General features: G+C 38.6%; 2 protein-coding genes and 1 pseudogene across 2 annotated transcripts in view; all 3 read right to left on the bottom strand.

The window, feature by feature from the left end:
• CSE1L (chromosome segregation 1 like) overlaps nt 1-24,611 on the bottom strand; it is a 415,445-nt gene that overhangs the window by 154,488 nt on the left and 236,346 nt on the right. The gene's annotated exons all lie outside the window — the stretch shown is intronic.
• ARFGEF2 (ARF guanine nucleotide exchange factor 2) overlaps nt 1-24,611 on the bottom strand; it is a 132,343-nt gene that overhangs the window by 47,954 nt on the left and 59,778 nt on the right. The window contains exons 12-19 of the mRNA XM_069072365.1: nt 20,289-20,428; nt 18,272-18,380; nt 17,706-17,904; nt 15,515-15,626; nt 14,781-14,986; nt 13,390-13,474; nt 13,126-13,297; nt 11,559-11,710 (exon numbers count right to left, since the gene is read on the bottom strand). Of these exons, the coding sequence (XP_068928466.1) occupies nt 11,559-11,710; nt 13,126-13,297; nt 13,390-13,474; nt 14,781-14,986; nt 15,515-15,626; nt 17,706-17,904; nt 18,272-18,380; nt 20,289-20,428 (1,175 nt within the window). The remainder of the gene's footprint in view (nt 1-11,558; nt 11,711-13,125; nt 13,298-13,389; nt 13,475-14,780; nt 14,987-15,514; nt 15,627-17,705; nt 17,905-18,271; nt 18,381-20,288; nt 20,429-24,611) is intronic.
• Nucleotides 1,386-8,124, bottom strand: LOC138149578 (protein PML-like; annotated as a pseudogene).

The following is a 24,611-nucleotide window of genomic DNA, read 5'->3' as shown; positions in this document are numbered from 1 at the left end:
TCAAAACAACTTTTAGGTGCCACATCTCACTGGCCAGATTGGCTAAGATGACAAAATAAGAAAATGATAAATGCTGGAGAGGATGTGGACAAATTGGAACACTAATACATTGTTGGTGGAGTTGTGAACTGATTCAACCATTCTGGAGAGCAATCTGCAACTATGCCCAAAGGGCTATAAATAAGTGCATACCCTTTGACCCAGCAATACCACTTCTAGGGTTATATCCCAAAGAGATCAGAGAAGTGGGGGGAGGACCTGTATGTACAAAAATATTTATAGCGGCTCTTTTTGTGGTGCCAAAGAACTGGAAATCAAGGGGATGCCCATCAACTGGGGAATGGCTGAACAAGTTGTGGTATATGAATGTAATGGAATACTACTGTGCTATAAGAAATGAGGAGCAGACAGACTTCATAATAACCTGGAGAGACTTATATAAACTGATGCTGAGGGAAAAGAGCAGAACCAGGAGAAATCTCTACACAATCACAGACACAATGTATGTGTGATGACCAACATCAATAGACTGGGTCCTTCTCAGCAATGTAAGGTTATAAGAAAACTCCAAAAGACTCATGACTGAAAGAGATACCCACATCCAGAGAAAGAGATGTGGAGTCTGAATGCAGAGTGAAACAAATTACTCGCTCTCTTTTTCTTGTTGTGTTTTCTCTTTCCCACGGATCATTCCATCAGTTATAATCCTTCTGTACAACCTGAGTAATGATTAATGTGAAGATATTTATAGATCCTATATTTGAGTGCATGCCGCCATGATGGGGGAGAAGAGGGAGGGGGAGAAAAAATGAAACTCAAGGGACTGTGGAACTGAATATTGTAAAATAAAAGTAAACAATAAAGAAATGCAACAAAAAAAAATTTGAGGGGTATAAAGTAATGTCAAAGTTGTTTTATTTTACATTTCTCAAATCATTAGTGATTTTGAACATTTTTTATTCTTACTACTGATAGCTCGGATTTCTTTGGTTTCTCTGAAATCTCCTGTTCATACTCTCTGACCATTCATCAGTTAGGAAATAGCTCTTATTTTAAAAATTTGGCTCAGTTCACTATAGATTTAGATATGAGATCCTTATCAAAGAAACCTGAACAAAGATTTCCCTCCCACTTTCTTGCTACTATTCTAATTTTGGCTACACTGGTTTTGTTCATATGAAATTAAAAAATTTTTTTTTGCCTTTTGGAGGGAAATTGGGCTTAAGTAACTTGCTCAAGGTTACATGGCTAGTTTTTTTTGTGTGGGTGTTAAGTGTCTGAGGCCAGAACCAAACTCGGGTCCTCCTGACTCTGAGGCTGGCGCTTTACTCACTGCACCACCTAGCCGCCTCCAAAAAACTTTTTAATTTTAAGTAATCAAAATTATCCTTCTTAAATCCCACGAACCTTTCTCTCATTTGGTCATGAACTCTTCCCCTACCCATAGATCTGACATGCAATTCCTTCCATGCTCCATTAACTTGCTTATGATTCATCCTTGATGTCTAAATCATATACCCAATTTTGAGCTTATCTTGGAACAGTGAGATGGTAATCTGTATCTAGTGTCTGCTATATGCCTAAACTTACTCTTTCAGTTTTTTTTTTACCTTATTACTATGATTAGTATTTCTAGTACAATACTGAATAATAATGGTGATGATGGACACTCTTGATTCACTCCTGATCTTACTGGAAAGTCTTTTAGCTTGTCCTCATTAGAGATAATGCTTGCTCTTATCTGCAGATATTGCTTATCATTTTAAGAAAAGATCCTTTTATTCCTACACTTTCTAGTGTTTTTAACATTGAGAGGTGTTGCATTTTGTCAAAAGCTTTTTTTTCTCTATCACTGAAATAATCATATGATTTTTAATTTTTGTTATTAATATGATTAATTTTGCTTACACTTTTCCTAATATTGAATCGGCTCTGCACGACTGATATAAATCCAGCCTGGTTACGGGATTTTTGTGATATATTGTAATTTCTTTGCTAGTATTTTATTTAAAATTTTTGCATCAATATCTATTAGGGAATTTGGTCTATAGTTTTCTGTTTTGACTCTCAATGGTATACGTATCAAGACCTTACTTTTGTCATGAAAGAAACTCCTTTCCATCTTTTTCAAACAATTTGTGTAGTATTAACTGTTCTTTAACTGTTAGTAAAAATCACATGTAAATCTATCTGGTCCTGGGTTTTTTATCTTTGGGAGGCTCATTTATGTCTTGTTCAATTTCTTTTTTGAAGACAGGATTTTTTAAGTATTCTATTTCCTGTTCTATTAATCTGAGCAATTTATATTTTTGTAAATTTTCATCTGTTTCATTTAGATCAATGGTATCACTCAAATAGAATCAGATACTATGTATTTAATCAGAAAACCACAAATGAACATTACCTATGCTGTATTCTATTTTTTAAAAGAATTTTGTTAAACATCTCACAATTATATTTTAATGTGGCTCAGGCTATGTTTGATACTTCTAATGTAGGCTATATGTTTTTAGAGGAATACAGCTGGGCAAAATAAACACCTAATAACTACTTTCATTTCTTCTTCATTTATTGTAAATTCTTCTTTTCCATTTTTGATACTGGAAATTTAGCATTTTGGTTTTTTTAAGGCCAAATCAACCAATGGCTAATGGTTTTTAAAAACCAACTCCTAGTTTTATTAGCTCAATGGTTTACTTCTAGTTTTGTTAATCACTCCTTTAATTATCAGGATTTCTATTTTTGTGTTTAACTGAAGTTTTAAAATTTGTTATTTTTCTAAGGTTTTTTAGTCATATGTTCAATTCATAGACTGGCTCTTTATTTTACTGATAGTAAAAAGAGTTTAAAGGTAAAGTTTTCCCCTATTACTTTGGCTATATCTCACAAATTCTGTTATGTTGTCTCATTGTTGTCATTATCTTTAATAAAATTACTGTTTTTATGATTTGCTCTTTGACTCACTAATTCTTTAGGATTAAATCATTTAATTTCCAATTCATTTTTCATCTGTGTTTTAAAGGCCCTTTGTTGAATTTGCTTAGCACAGCACCTTGCACATATTAGGGACTTAATAAGTATCTACTGACTGAATATAATTTTTATTACATCATGGTTGGAAAAAGAGGCATTTGATATTTCTGCTTTTCTGCATTTGTTTGTGAGGTTTTTATGACATACATAATAAATTTTTTTGAAAATGCCATACACAGCCAAAAAACAGCTTTATGCCCTTCTGTTCCCATTTTATATTCTCCAGACGTCTATTAGATCTGCTTCTGGTTAACAGGCAACAGAACTCTCAAGAGAGCACCCAATCCTGCTCCTAGCATGTGTTCAGGGGTCCCCAGGGATCCTGTCCCATCTCAGTGCCCATTCTGCCCCTGGGTATTGGAATGTTCCCTGTCCCTGCCACTACCACATTAAACTACTGGCCATTTCCCATCCAGTGTCTGTAAATTTCTTCATCTGTATTCCTAAGATACCCCAGGCTGAAAAAATGGCTCACTGTGACTTTTTCTTGGCTTTCCTGTTCAGAATTTGGTTTACTGCCCTTTCAGGTTTTTGTGAAGGAGGTGTATATAAGGTGAGCAAGGCAAAATGCTTCCCTTTCACTTTGCCATCTTAATTGTACCCCTACTTCCTATTACTTTTAGGATCAAATATAAAATCTTCTCTTTGGCTCTTACAACCTGGTTCCTTCCTTCTTTTTCAGTCTTACTACTATATCCCTCTCCAAGTATTCTACAATCCAGAGACACGTTTCTTCTTGTTATTTCTTGAATGGGACATTGTGACAGTAATGGAATATAAAGTTCCCCCTGTACTGGCTTGGTTTTCAAACTGATTGTGTTAAAACCCAGAGCTTGTTAATCCCACCTGTGGGATGGACTTCTTGACTTGAAAAGAGAGACACGAACTGGGAGGAGCTGGTGACGTAGATTTGGAGAGACAAGAGAGAGGCAGAAGAACTTTTGGAAGCAGTACCTCGTGGAGGCAGAGAGAGAGACTGAGAAGGATTGCTGGGGGCCACTTTGAATTGCCTTGGACTTTTGAGACCTGCCCCCTGAGCTGCCAAGGACTGAGGAGACATGGCTGTTTTGCTGGTACTTTGTCTGTTTTGATGTTGCTTTGCCAGATTTGTCCACTGGTGAAAGACAGTCCTTTTGTTGAAGAAGTCCTGGAACCTGGCTGTTGGCTAAGAAGCCCTGAGACTGTCCTGCAGACAGAGAGTGAATACTGTCCACTGGTGAAGGACAGTGCTGTTGTTGCAGGGGTCTGGGAACCTTTCTGTTGGTTCATAGAGACTGTCCTGCAGACAGAGAGTGAATGCTGTCCACTGGTGAAGGGCAGTGCTGTTGTGGCAGGGGTCTGGAGACTGTCCTGCAGACAGAGTGACTACTGTCCACTGGTGAAGGACAGTGCTGTTGTTGCAGGGGTCTGGGAACCTTTTTGTTGGTTCAGAAGCCCTGAAGAAGGATTTTCTTGTTGTATGTTTACAGAAATCCTGGGAGAGGGTTTTGCTAATGTTTTCAGGGGTTCTAGGACTGTTCTGCAGACAGAGGATGAATTAATGAAGAGACTGGCAATGTATCTTGTGGCCTTGCTAAGCCTTGTCTCCCCAGGAACTAAGATTGCTGAGAACTTGCCTCATGTCAAGATGAAGAAAACACCTGCATTTGGGTATTAAGTGCTATGCTTAAACTTGATGTAACTCTGGGGTAGATTCAATTGTGATCCAGGGGTGGGGAACTTTTGACCTTTTTGTGTTCTATGGTTGAACAAATGAATGTACTTTACTTAGATTGGAAACTAATCTCCATTTGAGAAGAGGGGCTTTGTGGTGGACTAAAAGAAGGTACAGCCTAGGGGTGGAGTAGTATTTAGAACAGGGACTTTGTAATTGATTGAATGATTGGAAGGTCCTGGGGTGGGGTAGTACTTGGAGATTATTTAATCACACTTAGTCATGTTTTGACCTTCTCTGTTCTTAATTTGCCACTGAATAAAATGGAGAGCACCTATGGTGGTATTCTGAACCTTGGGAAGTTGCCTTTCCTTGGCATTACATTACAGACACTCCCTCCCTCAATTCTCCGTATTTTCACAGGCTGGACTCTATGCCTAGAACTTTCTTTCTTCTTATTTCTGGGTCCTGAATTAATTGGTTTCCTTCACGTTTCAGTTCAAGTACCACTTTCCCAGTGCTCCTTAATCAATGTGCCTTTCCCTGTGAGATTATTTCCAATTTGTTGACATATACTTGTTTGCATGTTGCCTCCCCAATTAGACTGTGAGTTCCTTTGGAGCAGGGAATGGTGGGAAAAAAAATGTTTTTTTTAAATTCCAAGAGCCTAGCACTGTGCCTAGCAGACACTTACTAAACATTTGACTAGTAAATGTTGACTAACTTGACTGTTTATGGACTCTCTATGAGTTCATACAAATTTTCTCATGTTTCTTTGAATTCTTTTTTTTTTTTGGAGGGGGAAGGCAAGGCAATTGGGGTTAAGTGACTTGCCCAACGTCACACAGCTAGCAAGTGTGTCGACTGTCTGAGCCCAGATTTGAACTCAGATCCTCTTGACTCCAAGACTGGTGCTCTATTCACTGTGCCACCTAGCTGCCCCCTCTATGAATTCTTTATGTTCATCATTTCTTTTCCAAAATTAAAAAAAATATATTATTTTTTAATCATTAAGTATTTATTCAGTTTTTCTTCTCTCTCCCAACTCTCCTTATCCAATTCTGCTGTCAACCTTGAGGTCAAAGAATACCAAAGCTCTGTTTTCTTGACTGGATTCTCTGAAGTTATCGATGGGGTGGCTGGGGGGCCTTATGCTGCCTGTGCACTCCACAAGATCGTCTGAGTCACTGCTGTCCCCTAAATCACTGGAGGATTTGCTCTCTTCAGAATCTTCAGAGCAGCTGATTACCACAACTGGATTATCTAGTTCCTCAGAGCGTGTGCCACGGTTGGCCTCTGTTGTGGAACACGGTTCAGAACCCGGGGCTGGGTTCACCAAGCTGTGGGGAGCACCCATCTTGGCATGTTGGTTCACTCCAGAGGTGATGGCCTGGGTTTGCTTAAAGACCTTATACACGTCTTGTGTCTTCTGCTTTCCCCATATTCCTTCTTGATCACCTTCCATGAGGTTATTTTGTTGGCATGGACTGATTTCCTCTTTCTTCACTGGGCACTAGGGTGTTGCCCCTGTGTTTCAGTCTTATTCCCTGTGACGTCTCCCTGTTTCTGCAACTTCTCATCTTGCAAAGTGCTGTCTGTGCTGATGGTGGTGGGCTCCACGCATTCCTCCTTATTGTCCTCTTTCTCAAGGTTAACGGCTTCAGAAACGTTCTCCATCGTGACTCATGTAAACAGAGCCTGGAGTTTGGCCTTGCAGTCTTCAAACTCTTCCATCTTGACTGTATCCTGGAGGTTCAGAGACTTCTCCTTGTTGAGGTGCTCCAGAGCTTCCCGGATAAAAGTGCATCTCTAGGACCTCCTGATCCGAGGCATAATGCTGCAGTTTTTCCACCAAAAGCTGGATGCACTGAAGCATGCTGTTCAGGTGACAAAGCTTGCCCACCATCTGCTCATGACTCTGGTAGTACTGACACTCCACAGTGTCCAGGAGCTCTTCCTCCTTGGCTTGGATTTGCTCCACTATGATCTGGACCTGAGAATGGATAAGCTTCTCGATCTTCTTCATCTGCTCCAGGTGGCTGATGGCTGCCTGGATCTTCTTATGGGCTTCACTGAAAATGTGCTGTTGGGTCTTCAGGTCTCTGGTGATCTTGACCAACTCCTCTTGCCGCTCTTGGATCTCAGAGATGATGGCCAACTTTGGTCCTTGTGGCTGCGGTCCAAGAAGACACAGGCGCAGCAGATGGGTCTGGCACACCCTTGGCAGCAGATGCTGGTAAGGGATGGAGTTCAATGGGTAGGGTTGGGGCAGAAGAGGTTGTTAGTTTTCTAGGTGCTAGGAAATCTTTGGCAGATTCTTTTCTCAGTTACTCCACCGCCCTTGCCTCGTGTCTCACAAACCACTGGTGTGCTTCAAAACACTTGGTACCGATGAGCTGCTCACATTCAAAACACCAGAAATCAGCAGGCTCCCTGCATGGGTTATAAGAGGCTTTGGACCCACCCTGGACGATGTTCTGGTAAAGAGAAATCCGCGGCTGCACGCTCTCAAAGATGAGGTTGTTCATGGAGTGTAGCTTGGTCTCTTGGGCATGAGAGTCCTGGTGGACAGGACACTGCCTGGTCAGCTCGTGGCTCTCCAAGCACTTGGAGCAGATGGTATGCAAGCAGGATAGGACCTTGGGACATTTGGATTCTAATTTACAGCTGTGACAAAGTAGGAAACAAAACTTCTTGCTTATGGCCTGGCCCCAGGTGCGTGTCCCTGTACTTGCCTCCTTGGAGGTGGCGTGGGATTTCGTGCTACCACTGGTGCTGGCTTTGGACTGGCTGGGAGTCACTGGGTTTGCAGCGAAGGATCATGTGGGAGCCGTGGCCACTGATGCCAGGATGGGAGGAGGAGGGGACAAAGACGGAGGTGGGCCTGCCATCTGCTTGGGCTTGGGGGAGGTGGCCGGCTCCTGTTCATCATTTCTTATTGCATAAAACTGGTATTTGTTCTCCCCCAGTCAGAAGTAATCTCTCTCTCTTGAAAACTCAAAGCATTTTATATTTATTATGAATTTTCACATTCTTTTTTAGCATACTTAGTATACTTCTCATTTTCCTATATTAACTGTTGAGGGGTATGGACTATTTGTTAATTTCTTTATGCCTCTTAGTACCCAGCATGGGTCATCTAAAAGTTGGTCAATAAAAGCTTGTGAATAAATCCACCGGTGAAAAGTGCAAATATTTTATTATTTTTTTTTTTATCATTAAAAAGCAGTCTATCTTCATTTTTCAATGCTTACTTTTCAGTTCTCTGTTTGAGCCAAACTAGATTACCACCGACACCCAATCACATCATGTTCTCTTTAATTTCTATGCATTCATGTAGGCCATTACCCATGCTCAGAAAAGATAGTCTATCTAGCTCCTGACCCCTGGTCTTCTAATTTAAATCCTTCTCCTTTCAAGGCTTGGCTCTGGTCCATGGTGCCTTCCCTGGTCCTGTCAGTTAAAGATGATCCATATCACATCACCTAATCCCTTATGCCCCTCTGTTTGATCTCTTCTTTACATTTATTTTTCAAGTCATATATACTTGTACTTTTATGCAATTCAAGTGTTGCAATGGCCAAAACATTTCAGTCCTCTGATAAGCTCTCTTTAATCAGTTAAGCTAGTTCCTCAGATAGCAGATATATAGTCACTGGGCCTAATCTCAAAATCTTTCGAACTTTCTTGAACCTGTGAAAGCATGTCCTCTACTACCATAGTCTTTGAGAAACTAAGGTCACCTTCCTATCAGAATAAAGCATTGGAGTGAGATTCTGTCAGCAGAAGGAGTACCGTGTTTCCCTGATAATAAGACCTATCCCGAAAATAAGCCCTCCCCTTACTGTGTAAAATTCCTCTAAAATAAGTCCTCTCCCGAAAATAAGCCCTATTGAGATTGCTACTGTAGTGAAGGTGATCCCCTGCGCTACATGCTACATTACGGTACCCTCTGTATGCACTGTTCCCCCCCCCGGGTGAAACGCACGCCGCGCTCCAAGCTGCATCCAATCAGAGCTGCAGCAGTGAGCGCGTCATCCTGTTCTTTATTAAATTCATTATTGAATAAAGGTACATTTTTTGTTCACATTTACCTGTTTATTAAAATTGCTGTCAATGTTCATTAAAATAAGCCCTCCCCTGAAAATAAGCCCTCTGGTGTTTTTCTGTCCAAAAAAATTAATAAGACGGTGTCTTATTATGGGGGAAACACGGTAGCTATAACAAAAAACGCCCAGATCAAGAGAATTATAATTATTTGCAAACATGTATTATTTTCCTCTTCTACCATCCTCCCATAAAATGCTTATCTCCTTGAAAGTACTTTATCTGTAACTCATGAGACCTTTCTCATTATTAGGGTAGTTGGAGGGAATATGTATACACACACACACATGGAGGGAGGGCATAAGGTGGATTGAATATAAAGGGATGATATCTAAAAAATAAAATTAAGAGAGCAGAGAGGAATGTACTGGGAGGAGAAAGGGAGAGGTAGAATGGGGGTAAATTATCTCACATAAAAGAGGCAAGAAAAAGCTTTTACAAGGGAGGGGAAGGGAGGGTTGGTGAGAGGGAATGAGTGAACCTTACTCTCATCAGATTTGGTTTAAGGAGGGAAAAACACACACTCAACTGGGTATGGAAATCTCTTACTCTACAAAAGAGTAGAGGAGAAGAGGATAAGAAGGGGGGAATGATAGAAGGGAGGGCAAATGGGAGGAGGGGGTAATCAGAAGCAATCACTTTTGAGAAGGGACAGGGTCAAAGGTTAGGAATAAATGAGGGGTGGGACAGGATGGAGGGAAATATAGTTAGCCTTTCACAACATGCCTGCAATGGAAGTGTGTGACTACACATGTATAACCTATATAGAATTGCTTGCCTTCTCAATGAGGGTGGGTGGGGAGGAAGGAAGGGAGAGAATGTGGAACGCAAAAGTTTTAAAAACAAATGTTAAAATTTGTTTTTGCACGCAACTAGGAAATAAGATATAGAGGCAATTGTATACAGAAATCTATCTTGCCCTACAGAAAAATACAAAGGAAGGGGATAAGACAAAGGGGTGGGGGAGAGTTGACAGAAGGGAGGGCAGATTGGGAGAAGGGGCAATCAGAATACATGCCATCTTGGGGATGGGGGGGAGGGGAGAGATGGGGAGAAAATTTGGAACTCAAAATCTTGTGGAAGTGAATGTTGTAAACTAAAAATAAAACTATTTTTTTTTAAAAGGAGATATCTTATTTCATCTCTGGATCCCCAGTACCTAGTACAATAACTTGCACAAGGCAGCTGCTTAATATATGTTGAATAGATTCAATAAGAATTTAATAAGTACTTACTATGTGCCAGGCACTATACTAGGCAGCAGGGACACAAATACAAAGACTAAGATAATCCCTACTCTCAAGGAGCTTTCCTTCTATTTGGAGAGAAAAATATGTATATGTAAATATAGAGAATATGTACAAATATAGCTGGGTAGGGAGGGAACTAGTAGTTGGAAGGGGGACAGTCAGGAACAGGTTCATATAGAAGGTAATGCTTGAGCTGTGGGGCCCACCTGGAAGTACATTCCAAGCCTAGGGGACAAACTGTGACAAAGTATGGAGATGAAATGGAGTGCTGAGTATTAAAAGTGGAAAGAGGTCTTGGTCAGATTACAGAGCACAGGAGAGGAAGTTATACATGATGAGGCCAGTAAAGATAGACTGGGGCCAGGCTGTGAAGTACTTTAAAAGCTGAACAGAGAAAGCATTTGTACTTGATTCTAGAGACAACATAGCACCACTGGAGTTTGGGTGGTGACATATCAGAGCTGTACTTAAGGGAAATCATTTTGGGAACAGTGTTTAGGATGGGTTAGACTAAAGAAAAAACTGAGGAAAGGAGACGAATTACAAAGCTGCTGTAATAATATGGGTGAGAGGTTACGAGGGCCTAAACTAATGGGAAGGAGTCAAATGTGAGAAATTTTGCAGAGGTTGAAATGGGCAAGGTTTAGCAACTGACAGGATGTGTAGAGAGAGGAGAGTGAAGAGCTAAGGATAACAGGGAGACTGGAAGAATAACAGGGAAGTTCAGAGGAAGAAAAGTGCTTTTGGGGGAAAAGATGATGAATTCTGCTTTGGATATGATGAATCTGAGGTGTCTCCAGGGAATAAAGTGTGTCCAGAAGGCAGTTAATGATGTGAAACTGAACTCAGGAAAGACAACAGGGCTACCTGGTTATACACACCCATGTACATATAAATGTGTACAAAAACGTGTGTGTGATTCATCTACATAGAGAAGATAATTAAATGATAGGAGCTGATAAACTCACCAAGAGAGAGTGAAGAAGAGGAGACCAAAGCTAACAATGTTAAATGCAGCAGAAAGATGGAGAAGGATGAAGACTGAGAAAAGGCCCCTGTATTTGGCAATTATGAGGCCAGTGGCAACTGTGGAAAGAGAAGTTTCAGCTGTGTGATGAGGCTGAAAGCCAAATTGCAGAAGATTGAGGAGTGAGAGGAGAGGAAGTAGAAGCAATGAGTACAGATAGCTTTTTTTTCCTCCTGAGACAGTGGAGAGATACAGATAAGGGATTGAGGTGATGGCAAATTATAGTGAATACTTTTTAAGGCTAAGGGAGTGGGTATGTTTATAGCAGTAGGGAAAAAAGCAGTCAACAAGGAAAGGTTGAAAATTAGAGAACTGAATTAAATTAAATCAAATCATTCCAGGTCCTGCACATAAAAAATTAGAGCCTTAGTCTTCCTCTTCAGGGGATTACCATTTTTCATAATTTTTTCCTGCCTGATCATGTCCTTGTTTCCCTATTACTAAGTGATGTTCACTCCATCCCTGCTTAACTTCTCAAGACACTTACCTTGAACATGGGCCTGACATGGTCCAGGTGTGTGGCACTTGTGAAAGGTGCTTTGGCATGACTCACAGCTTCCATCAGAGCTTTAGCAGTTTTAGCCATTTGTTCCATTTCCAAATTGTACAGTAATCTCCTCTGCTTTTCGCTGGCTACATCTGTGAAGATACACAGCAATATGAGATTAATGTGTTCCCCCAAATGATAGATGATCAAAGAATATGAACAGGGAGTTTTTGAGGAAGAAATCAAAGTTATCAACAGCTATATGGAAAAAAAAAATGCTCCAAATTATTAGCAATTAGAGTAAAGCAACTCTGAAGTTGTATCTCCCATTCATAAGACTAGCAAAGATGACATAAATGGAAAATGACACACTGAAGGGACTATGAGAAAACAGGTACATTAATGCACTGTTAGTGGAGCCAGTCATGGATCTGGGAACTATATAAAGTAATTTGGAAATATACCTAGGTAGTCACCAAACTGTATATCCCTTAACCAAGCAAAATCACTACTAGGCATATACCCCAAAGAGATCAAAGAGAAACAGGACCCACGCATAAAAAAAAATTTGTAGAAGCTCTTTTTGAAGTGGTAAAGAAGGGGTTGTTCATCAATTGAGGAATGGCAAAACAAATTACACTATATTAATATAATGTAACATTACTGCAGTCTAAGAAATGATGAAAGAGACAATTTCAGAGAATCCTGGGGAACATGAACTGATATTCAGTGAATGAATGCAACCAGGAGAGTAACTGAAGATCAACAGCTTTGAGAGATTTAAAAATGATGGACAATGCAATGATCAAGGACAGTTCCAGAGGATACATGATGAACCATGTTCACTATATCTTGATCGTGGGGTAATGGACACAAAATGTAGATATTAAGCATTCATTTTTAGTCAAGATCAATGAGGAAATTTGTTTTGACTTGGGATGTTTATTTTAAAAGGTCTTCTTTTTCTTTTTTGGTAAGGCAATTGGGGTTAAGTGACTTGCCTAGGGTCACACAAATAATAAGTGTCAAGTTTCTGATCAGAGGTTAGATTTGAATTCTGGTCCTCCTGAGTTCAGGGCTGGTGTTCTATCCATTGCACCAACTAGCTGCTCCCTCCCCCTTTTTTTTCCAATTTGAAAAGAGGAAGTGAGAGGAAGAGGAAGTAAATACTTGTTAATTGAGGGGGGAAAAAAGATGAGATCAATGTGTTGTGTGTAATGGCCCAGTGACTAGACTCTGGATCTTCTAACAGGTAGAGTCATCTGAAATTTAAGGGAAAGTTTTAATTAAGAAATTAGGATTCTCTTTTTCTGTTTGGACTCCATTCAATAGTATAACCTAGCCCATAAACTTAGAACTGCTTTAAATTACTTCTGGTTGCTAATATCAAATCTATCTCCAAAACACTATTATGAAAGAATGAGCATAATAACAATAATTATTTTAACTTCAGATTTTCTACAAAAACATATGGATATGCAAAATCAAAATCTATAAGCAGGCACTTATTTTTGTATTCTAGGAAAAATTAAAGTTGCATGTGACAAACATTTGCTCTTAGGCTTACTCTGCTTATTAGATTTAGTGGCAATTGTGTGCTCTTTTGTCTCTTTCATTGCGATTTTCTTTCCTTCTATCTCTTCATAAATGGTGGAGAGATATTCCTCGGGCAGATCTTTACTGTCATTGATACCTCGATTCATTTTAATATATTGTTCTTTTGTCATTTTATTCTTTACCTGAAAATAAAAGTTTTTAAAATTACTTTAAAATCTGACAGTGTGAGAAAAATTATACTCTACAAGATGAAAAGGATTAGCAACTACATTACCTGAGGACTGTGTAAATCTGTTGTGAGCATAATAATTGAATATGCCAAGACATAAGCAGTGTCAGCACTAGCAAACATAGTTTGCCTGGAAGAAAAGATTAGAGACTTTAAGAACATCATTCATTGCTCTGTGGTTAGGCAACTATAAACTTCTAATTGGGAGATACTTGAGAAAAATAAGGGAGACTGCTCCATCTAACACCAAATTAGTCAGAAAATTTAATATCTATCCATCATTATTTAATATTTATTAAGGGAGATGCACGGTATGTAAGGTGTTGATTAAGGGTAAGTATCAAATTCTGGAATTCTATTTCTGCATAAAGCAGTTTACAATTAAATTGCTTAGACAGTTACACAATCCACTGCACTGTTCAACAATAATAAAGCAAAGGATAAAATTGAATTTATTTGAATACAAAATAAGCACACAATTCAACTTTCTTAGTTTCAGCAAGTTTTTTGAAAATAGTGAGGTACTAAGTATTATCAGGTTGAAGGAAAACAATAGAGTGTACATGATTTGAAAGAGTTAGGAAAAGGAAATCTTTGGTGATTAAAGTACCAAATTAATTACTAAAAGGATCTAGTGTATAATTTAAAGTTTGACTGGGTCACAAATTTGCTGATTAAATTAGAGACAGAGTCTTAATACCCACATGGGATATGTACTAAGAATGCAGACACATGAAATCTTTGAATCAAATCAAGATTTACACTAGGTTCAAATGACTTGACTGCTGACGACTCTGCTGACTAGCCATTTCATGATAAGGGTTTTTCCAAATATTCAGCAGGTGATGGTAGCTTAAAATTAAAACTGTGTATTTGGTATCATGATGGAAAGCAGCTATCAAAATGTTTCCATTGTGTTTTCCACAGGGTTTTCACACACTTACACATTCTTAAGAATTTAATACATGTCACATGCTTATTACTCCAGAAAATCTGTGGTGAGAAAGTCTAGTCCACCTTGCCCCATGTATGAATCCTGACTAGATCATCATGAGAAATGATAATCTGGTATCTGCTTAAACAGCTCCGTTGATGAGGAGATCACTACCTTGTAAAGAAGCCCTTTCCATTTCCAGAAGGTACTGTCATAAAGTTCTTATGTTGAGCCAAGACTTGTTTTACATCACTTGCCAATCAGTACATAAAAAGAAAGAAAAATAAAAGTCCAAAGAACTTCCCAGATATTAATCAGGGAACTAAAAATTTCCCTAATCTATATATAATAAAAATGTCCACTTCTCCTACCCATGGCTCTCAAAAATTGTCATTCAGCACAGATCTAGAAATACTAGGTCTACCCCCCTGCCCAACAGGAAAATCATAAAGAGATAAAGCCAAAGAGAAAAGTGCTTTAGAAAATAGGTAAGCCTTGTTACCCTTGGTTGCATTCAAGATATCTTGCTGCAAACTTCTCCATTAACCTATCAATCTTCTGAGCTTCACCAGGTAAGCGGAAACCTTCAAGAAATATTCGTAAAGCTGAAACAAAATCTTTCCCACAGAAATCAAGCTGGTCCACGTAGGCATACATCACCTCCTTGTTGAGTCTGGTGCTCTCTCCCAGGAAGTCTCCTACTTGGGTCTGAAACAAACATTCCACCAATGCACTTAGCAGTGAAATTTCCTTAACCCAGAGTAGAGGCTAAGTGAAAGGGGTATAGCACAGTGGTCAAGCTAGTGCTGATCCCTCCACAACAACTACTCATACCCAATATTTGGAGATCTGCTGTGTTATGTGAGGGATTAAGGACAGAATGGGTGTATCTAGCAGGTAAAGAGGAAGAGAAACAACAAAAAGGAATACTAATCCTAGAAGGTCGAGAATGAGGAACAGCTACAAGTTGCCCAAACCTTTGGAGCACAGACTAATTCTAGTCTCTCACAACATGCTCTAATTTAATAACTTCTTTTTGACTCCCTCCCCAGAATGGTGCCCTCAACAACTGCTCCCATCAGAAAGCTTGTGTTACAAAGGGCATTTAGTTATATTGCTATGTTTTAATTGGGTATGTGGACAACAGTCAGGTCACCCTCTGCGGGGCCATTAACACTCTCTGAGATCTCAGGAATATCTTTTTGGAGTCTACAAAAAGGAAACATGCGATCTTACAGAATCCAGGCGCTCTTCTTGGTGCAGAAACTGTGCAATATCTTCCACTGGAGTTCCAAGCATGCCCTGCTCCTGCAGGTACTGGATGCCCCGTTTTGGTTTTTTGTTGAACCTAAACATGGAATAAAGTAGCATCAGATGAATTCTGTCTAGGTTTTTTTGAAATCCACCTGCTTGTCATTTGTTATAGCACAAGAGTATTCCATTACATTCTTATACAACCACTTGTTAACAGTCATTCCCCTCTTTTTTTTTCTTTTGGAGGGCAATTGGGGTTAAGTAACTTGCCCAAGGTTACACGGCTAGTGTTTTTGTGTGGGTGTTAAGTGTCTGAGGCCGGAATGTAAATCGGGCCCTCCTGACCCCGGGGGCCAGCGCTTTACTCACTGCCCCACCTAGCTGCCCCCAGTCATTCCCCTCTTGATGAGCATCCCTTCAATTTCCAATTCTTTGCCACCACAAAAAGAACTGCTATATTTTTGTACATGTAGGGTCTTTTCTTGTTTTTATGATTTCATTTGGACATAGATTAGAAGTGGCACTGCTGGATCAAAGGATATACACAGTTCGATTGCCCTTTGGGTAATGCTCTCCAGAATGGCTGTATTAGTTCACAACTCTACCAACAATGCATCAGTGGTCCAATCTTCCTACATCCTCTCCAACATTTACCATTTTCTTTTCCTGATACATTAGCTGCATCAGATGAATTCTTGAACACATTTCTGAAATGTCTGAGGGACTGAAAAGGTGATGCCCACTTAGTAGCAAATTATGAAGAAAAACATGAATGAAAACTCAAACAAGAAATTCCTGAAAGCTCTGAGAGATGCCGCAAATTGAGTATTTCAGGTTATGGATAAAAGTCACAGACTCCACTGTGCTTTTTTCTGGACTTATGTTCTTGCCTCTCTTCCCTATCCCCCTTTTAATCCTGCTATGAGCAATTTTAATTCTATGAACCTGACTTTTCAGGTTCACTGTGACTTGCTATGGCCGCCTTTTATTTTGGTATTTATCAATCTTTCTGGAGGTATTACACCAAACCCTTCCTTGTCTGATTTTGAAAATAGTCTCCTCATCTGACAAAAGCCAAAGTACTCAAGGGTGCAGTCTTTGTCAGAGAACGAATCATATTACTTCATTCTAGCAATAATCCTGTCTAAACCACAAAAGAGAGATCATGTCTTGTTCGGAGGACCAACACTTTCCAAAACAACCAAAAACTGTTGTGAATGGGGAATTTTGATGCCCTATCTCAACAGATTAGGAGTAAAGCACAGGTACCTCAAAGCATTATAACATACATGCAACACAGAAGAAAAGAATGTGGGGAAGGGGCAAGGGGTACAATATTGTCTCAGTAATAGTTTGTGAATTGACTGCTACATGGTATCCAAGAGCTACAATAATTGTGATTTTCTTGGTTTCTTGGGTAATCAGGATAAATTGAAAAGAGGCTATTGAATGAAGGTTTTGCCCAATTGAGTCTAATGGGAGTGAAAAGAATTTAGTCTAAACAAACTAATTTGAGTGTCTTGGTAGCCTTTTTAAAAACACATACACATAGAATGGTCAGATACAATTCTTGATCCAACCTGTCCAGAATAACTTTCTTCCCATTTCCATCTGTCAAGATTTTGCTCATTCTTCAGGATGCAGCTCAAATATCATTTCCTGAATGAATCCTTCCCTGGATCCCCACTAGAAGAGAATCTCATCCTCCTCCTAAAATCACAGGATTTTGTTTCTCTTTTAGTACTCTGTCTCCTATCACACTACTTTATGTACAGTTTAGGTATTCCTGTTAGAATATAAGCTCTCTTCAGGCAGGGATTATGTCTATATTTATGTTTGTATCTTCTTCACCACAAAAACATGCTTAGAACAGTGCTGTGCACATAACTGGAACACATAAAAAAATGCTGAAAGGATGAACCGTGTAAATTCAGTTTAGAAAAACAAAAATAAGAAAAACATGTTTCAAAATTAGTTTCAAAACACAGCATGAAAAACTATTTAATTTGGGGGAGAAAAAAAGGATTTTGCCTTAACTCTTTGTATTTGCTTAACTCTTTGTATTATTTACTTCTTCTTTAAGTGTACAGTAACACCCAATGATCAATGTTACACTTTTAGGCAATAGCAACCTGAGGAGCCTAAAAGAAGCATATCAGGGGGACACACTCACAGCTCTATTCCATGTTCAATGATTTCCTTTTGTTGCTTGATAACCTCAAACTGCTCAGGGTCATCTGGGACAGAGGTCTGGGTACCAACGCTTCCAATCCCTGAGGATACAGTGGAATCCATGGAGCTTACACTGCTCCTCCTCCTGATGTCAAGACCTTTGGGCTCACCCAGGTCCTGATCTGTTGATCTCTCTTGGCCTGCAATTGAACAAAAGAGCACATTTAATAATCAAGAGTTAAACAAAACTGAGCTAAAAGAGAGTAAAACAGAAATGAAGACAAGACTGTAGATTCCAATGTTCTTTTTGCTCATCTCCTCCATTTTTTGCCACATACATATGACCAGGTTTCACTTATCTTTGAAGCAAAATCTTTTTTTAAAATTGCAGAGAGGAGCTAGAAACTATGGTTTCTAGTATAATTAGTATACTATATATATATAGTATACTATATAATCTAGTATAATATATAAAATATAATCTATATATATCACAAAAAATAAGTACATGGTTCATCTTAAACATTTTTGACGGTTAGTAGAAAGAAGCAAAAACAAGACTCTCACCAAGGCTTGTTTGATGGTTGGGGTTCACATATAGGTCTTTACTCCACTCCACCATGCATTTGAGTATAGATACTAAACATTCAAGACCTTTCTTCCTCAGACTTAATTCCTAAGTGAGAAAAGAGATACAGGATTCATATCCAGTACAAAAATGAGTCACAAAACTTCACAGAGATATAAGGGAACACAGAGGTCATCTAGTCCAAATGCCTCAATTTACAGAGCAAGAAATGGAGCTCTAGGAAAGATAAATGAGGCCAAGGCAGACACTGTTTGGAAAACCTGAGGTAACACTGGATATGAATACTTCTATATTCCAAAAAAGACAAAAACAAGGGAAATTTTAACTAATGATATAAGTATCATAGATTTTTTTTAAAGGAAGAAACTGTCAAAACTCTTATAAAAACCATATAAGCGTCTTAGCATCAGAAGCCTAGAAAGAATATTTACCTGGAGTCAAGAACTGTAGAAGTTGAATTAATCATCTTGAGAGTTAAAAAGTTTGTCACATATTCCACATATTGACCTAGGTTATATACTCTTGTGTTTTAAATACCCACAAATATAGTTAAATAGAACCTACATCATTCTACATTTTTTTCAAAAGAACCAGGGACATTTCCAACAGAAATGAATATTGACTATAGAGAATTTTAAGGACTAGATGATAAAATGTGCCTTTGACACCCACAGAAAATTATTATGACTATAAAAATCATAACTGATAGAATCTGAGAACCTTGTTTAGTAGGTGAAAGTGAGGGACAGCAGACTGATAGCCAAAGTGCTATACTATTATCCACAAAATGTTAAAATACCCACCTCCTCTCTCCCATCCCCAACCACCAGGCACCCGGTAGATTATCAGAGAGAGATTATGTAAAGACATGGACAGATTGTGATCTGTGAGTGGGGAAACTGACTACATCAATAAGATAATGAAAACCTGGAAAATTGAATAAGTATTCTCAAGTAGTCATATTCAACGATGGTGTGCATTTCTACCACATTCTACATTCACAAATAAAACATTAAGGTGGTTTGAGGGTGCTACCTTCACTAGCATCTGTCAAGGTAAATTGTATATGATTAAGTTCTGAATGCATGTTTACTGAGTAAATGATTATACATGGCATCCTGACTCTTAAGTTCAAATGGAAAATACTGGGAAGGCCCAGATCAAGTACAGAAAAGAAACAAAATGAATGCACTTTTATTGGAAGTATAAAATTTTGGTTACTTTGAGAAATCCATGATCATTTTAGCATCTGATCATAAATTTACAGCACAAATACTCTGGACTCAAAAGTTAAATGAAAAATCAAAAGTTCGCTAGAGAATGCACAAGAAGGGCAGTTACTAGTGAAAAATAGTAGCAGGGAATTTTTTTTTTAATGAAATGTGAATCTTCGGTGTTTTTTTTTAAAGCCTAATAGAGGCTGAGTTTTTAAAAAATAGGATAATCAACGTTCTCATGCCAGTGCTTCCATCTTGTGAGCAAACTCACTTTCTTACTTTTTTAACTCTTTCAACCATTTGTAAAACGGTAGGATGGCAGCAGAGTCACCAGAGTGCCATCAAAAAAAATCAGTCCAAGGGCACTCTTGCAAATTTGTTATAATATGCTGGGTCCCAAACTTACAAAAGATTATGCCACATATTCAATTTGCATTCCCTGGAAGCAATTAAATACTTAGAAAAACATTAATAAATAATGACATTAAATTATTAAAATAACACTGGCTACTTTCCTTAAAAATAAATTTTTGCTAATATCTTTTGTTTTTACTTGGCCAAAATTTTCATTTGTAGCCTTCTTGACACTTTCAGGTGTCAGAAAGACTCCTTAAAGAGGAGAGACTGACTTCTAATATAACCTCTCTGTATGTGGTGTGTATTTTAATAATTGTGTAAATCTGTATTCTGTCTATACGGGGAACTGGAGTTTCTATATGCTAGACCAGGTGACTCAAAGTAGAGATTAGATTTAGCTCCTTTCCTCTCCATGTTTTACCTGCAGAGGTGTCATTCCCAATTCATGTCCACTTCTTCCCTGAGCGATTTTCGACAAATCATTTACAAGGCGCTCAAAAATATTAGCAGCATTCAAGTCACAGTCATAGTTGACATAAATATCCACCACACACTGGGCATCTTAAAGGATAACATATAAAGATTAGGGTTTTTTCTTATAAAGGACAAGGTAAAAACCCACAATTTAAACAACTTATTTTAATTTCTTGGAGTAAAATCTGAATCTGAATTTGTTCTTTGTGAACACTTATTTAAATGACAAAAAACCCCAACAAAAACAAAAACAAAGAGACAATGGTTCACAACAAAATTAGCTGAGCCATTTTCCAGTCATGTGTGACTTTTCATTACCCCATTTAGGGATTTCTTGGCAAAGATACTGGAATGGCTTGGCATTTCCTTCCAACTCATTTTACAGATGAGGAGCTGAGGCAAACAGGATTAAATGACTGGCCCAGGGTCACATACTTATCAAGTTTCTAAAGCCAGATTAGAACTCAGGAAGATGAGTCTTTCTTACACTAGGCCTGGCATTCTATCCACTCTGCCACCTAGCTACCCAAAAGCAGTGGAGAAAGCACTAAACTATTGGTCAAGAGAAAGAAATTCTAGTTTCAATCAATCACAAGCATTTTTTTTTCAAATTTATTTTTTATTTTTAGCATTCTTTTTTTTTAAATTTTGAGTTTCAAATTCTCTTCCTCTCCTCCCTACCCCAAGAAGGCAGGCAATATGATATCATTATACATGTGAAATCATATAAAACATATTTCCATATATGTCATTTCAAAAAAATAAGCAAGAAAAATAAAAGAAAACGAGCAAATTATACTTCAATGTACACTCAGATTTAATCACTTCTTTCTCTGGAGGTGGATAGCATCTTTTCATCACGACTCTTGGAATTGTCTTAGGTCACTATATTGATCAGTCTTTCAGTTGATCCCTCCTTTCAACATTGCTCTTATTGTGCACAATGATCTCCCAGTTCTTCCCACTTTACATCAGTTCATCTAAGTCCTGCTATATTTCTCTGAAACCACTACCCTTATCATTTCCTATAGCACAATACTACTCCGTCACAATCATATGCTACAAGTTTCTTAGCCATTCCCCAACTGATGAGCATTCTGTTGATTTTTCTGATTGTCATCACAAAAATAGCTGCTATAAACAGTAAAAAAAAATTTTTTTAGCTTTTTTTTTGGAGGGGGGAGGGCAGGGCAATTGGGGTTAAGTGACTTGCCCAAGGTCACAGGGCTAGTAAATGTTATGTGTCTGACGCCAAATTTGAATCACGTCCTGACTCCAGGGCTGGTGCTCTATTCACTGTGCAACCTACCCACCTCCACAATGCTAATTTTTAAGGAATGATTTTCTTTAGTGAGATTTTTGTACCTCTTTTTCCATCTGGCCAATTCTGCTTTTCTTTCCCCATTATAGTTGAATTTGTTTTAAACTTGAATGGGAAACAAGAAAAAAACCCCACCACATTGCCCTGTATACAGCAGAACATAAGAAGATTCAATATAAATCAATAAACTTCTATTTCAAGAAAACCTATGTAATAAATACAACACATTTTCAAAGCTGCCCATCTTTTCTTTGCTTCTTTGTATGTTTTCTTTTATCCTCTGCTGTGCCCTTTTTACTTTGTCTCCCTGCTGCTACAATTAAACACAGATATATTTGTGTATACACATACACACACATACACAGAGTCAAACACACATATGTAGGACCACATTATGCTTATTTCAACTTGTTGTCTGTTTCTCTGTAGGTGGGTGGTATTTTCTTCATATGTTCAAGTTGGTCCATAGTTTCCTACACTACAACCATATTCTAACCCAATCACATTCTATGTGGGGGGCTGTCTATGAGAGCTCCCCCCCCCAATTTTTCTGTATTTCCTCTATTCTTGACTATAGAGGGTTTTTTTTATACAGGAAATAACCTATCAAAATTATCCATTTTATCCTCCAACACTGCTCTCATCGTATAATATGGCTTAAGGTCTAATACTACTGAATCTAGTTTCTTCACATCTTTTCCCCCTGGTTTACCTTAAGTTCCTGACCCTCTGCTCTTCCAAATGAACCCTGTTATTTTCTTCTGACTTAATCAGATAATTTTAAAATAATGTAATTGGATGGTGTTACATAAATTAATTAGGTAAAATTATAATTTTTAAAATTACCCATGTACAATAAATATTACTTCAATTATTTAGATCTGTTTGTATAAAAGGTGTTTTGTGTTTATATTTATATACTGTTTTTCACTGCATAAACACTGCATCCTATTTTTACAATCCACAAATTGGTTTATAATCTTTCATTGCATAACTGTAGAATGGTATAATTCTGTTTCGTTAATTGATTAAAAGGTAAACACAGCAGCAATGTATTCACCAGTGGCATATGGTATTTACCTCTCACATTGCGAGCCGCAAGCCTAGAATTCTCAGCACATGCGCATTGTCAATATATTTCCAAAAGCATGGTTTGTTTAGAGAACTGCAGTACTAATGGTATTATTACTCAACCCAATGAAGAGCCTAAGGGGAGCAGGTAAGCAGGCAAAGCTGCCAGGAATAAGTCATGTGATATGGTAAGACTTGCATCTTCCTGGGCTAGCTGAACTGTACAGTTTCTCTGCCAGTGACACACTTTAGTAATAGACAATTCTTAAGTAATAACAAAAAATGTTAAAAGCTTCATATAATGGCTGCACCCCACTGTTTTGCAAAAAAAAAAAAAATTGGCACGAAATATGGTAGTTCCTATCTTTGTTTTGGCAGGTATGCTCACATACATACATACACACACACACAGAGTCATTACTTTACGTAGCCTAAAACCATTGATTAATATGGCTTACACAAGAGTTTCCCTATATGATAAATTTTACTCATGACCTTTATTTTATGTTTGTGTGTCCACTTATCCCTTTTAAGGAGTTTGTTTCTTCAGTGAATTTCTGACCCTCTTTTTACCAACAGGCTATACTGTTTTTTAAGGTGTTATTTTCTTAAAAAAAAATTTTTGTGCCTTTTTTTCCAGACTATTAATTCTCTTTTTTTGGTTAATTCTCTTTTAGTAATTTTTTTTGCATCACTCTCATTTCTTTTCCCATTTTTACTCTGCCCCTCTTATCTCCTTCTTTAATGCTTCCATGAATTCTTATTGGGTTTGGGTCCAGTTAACATTTTTCTTTGATGCTTTTTTGGTAGCTGTTTTCACAGTGTTGAGTTCTGATTTTACACCTTCCCTCTTCCCTCCCACTGTAGTAATTTTTTATGGTCAAAATATTTTTTTCTTTTTTTGCCTTTTGCTCATTTTTCCAGCTTATTTCTTGACTTTGAACTTTATGTTAAAATTGTTCTCTGTTTGCCTGTGGTGGAGAGTCATTGTCCCAATCTTCAGGCTTTTTTGTGCTGCTGTTTTCAGAGCTAGTTCTGGTGGTATGTAAGTTTTTGGGGCTTCCATGGTGGTATGATCCTAGGAGAGGTGTGGTCATTGCTCCTGGTCTATGCTCTGGTTTTTACTCAGGAAAGGCCACTGCTCCCCTACAACTACATGCTCTGGCACTCTTCTCTGCTGTGGTACTGTAAACAGGGGCCCTGCTCCCTTGTGACTGACCTCCAGCGCTCCTTTGTGCCCTGGAACTGCAACCCACAACTGCATAGGGCAATAGAATTGCCAATCAGCACCAGCTGTGCCCAGTGCCAGCAAAAGGTCCCCTGTAATCTCTTTTTGAGCATCTGTGTGACCACTGTCTTTGGGCTAAGAACCCCTGTTGCTGCTGTAGCTATCCTTGCTGCTGCTGCATGTATAGGTTCTGTACAGATCAACACTCCAGTGTTACAGACTTCTTCTGCCTACCTCTTAAGCAGAGATGGGGAACCTGCAGCCTTGAGGTGACATGTGGTCTTCTCCGTCCTTGGGTGCGGCCTTTTGACTACTCCAAGTTTTTTTTTTTTGTTTGTTTTTGTCTTTTTGGAGATGGAAAGGCAAGGCAATTGGGGTTGACTTGCCCAAGGTTACACGGCTAGTAAGTGGTTAAGTGTCTGAGGCCGAATTTGAACTCAGATCCTCCTGACTCCAGGGTCGGTGCTCTATTCACTGTGCCACCTAGCTGCCCCTAGTTCAAGTTTTACAGAACAAATCCTTTTGTTTGGATTCAGTCTGCCCTTGAGAACCTAGAGGGCCACATGTGGCCTTGAGGCCACAAGTTCTGCCACTCCAAAATTTGATTTGAGGCATTATTTTAAAGTTGTTTGGAGGGGAATCTTGGAAGG

Source organism: Petaurus breviceps, unplaced genomic scaffold (assembly GCF_028583685.1).
Source record: "Petaurus breviceps papuanus isolate PSGF00001 unplaced genomic scaffold, PetGlider_PUasm1.0 90847, whole genome shotgun sequence".
Taxonomy (NCBI): domain Eukaryota; kingdom Metazoa; phylum Chordata; class Mammalia; order Diprotodontia; family Petauridae; genus Petaurus; species Petaurus breviceps.
This window is presented reverse-complemented; position numbering and strand designations above follow the sequence as displayed.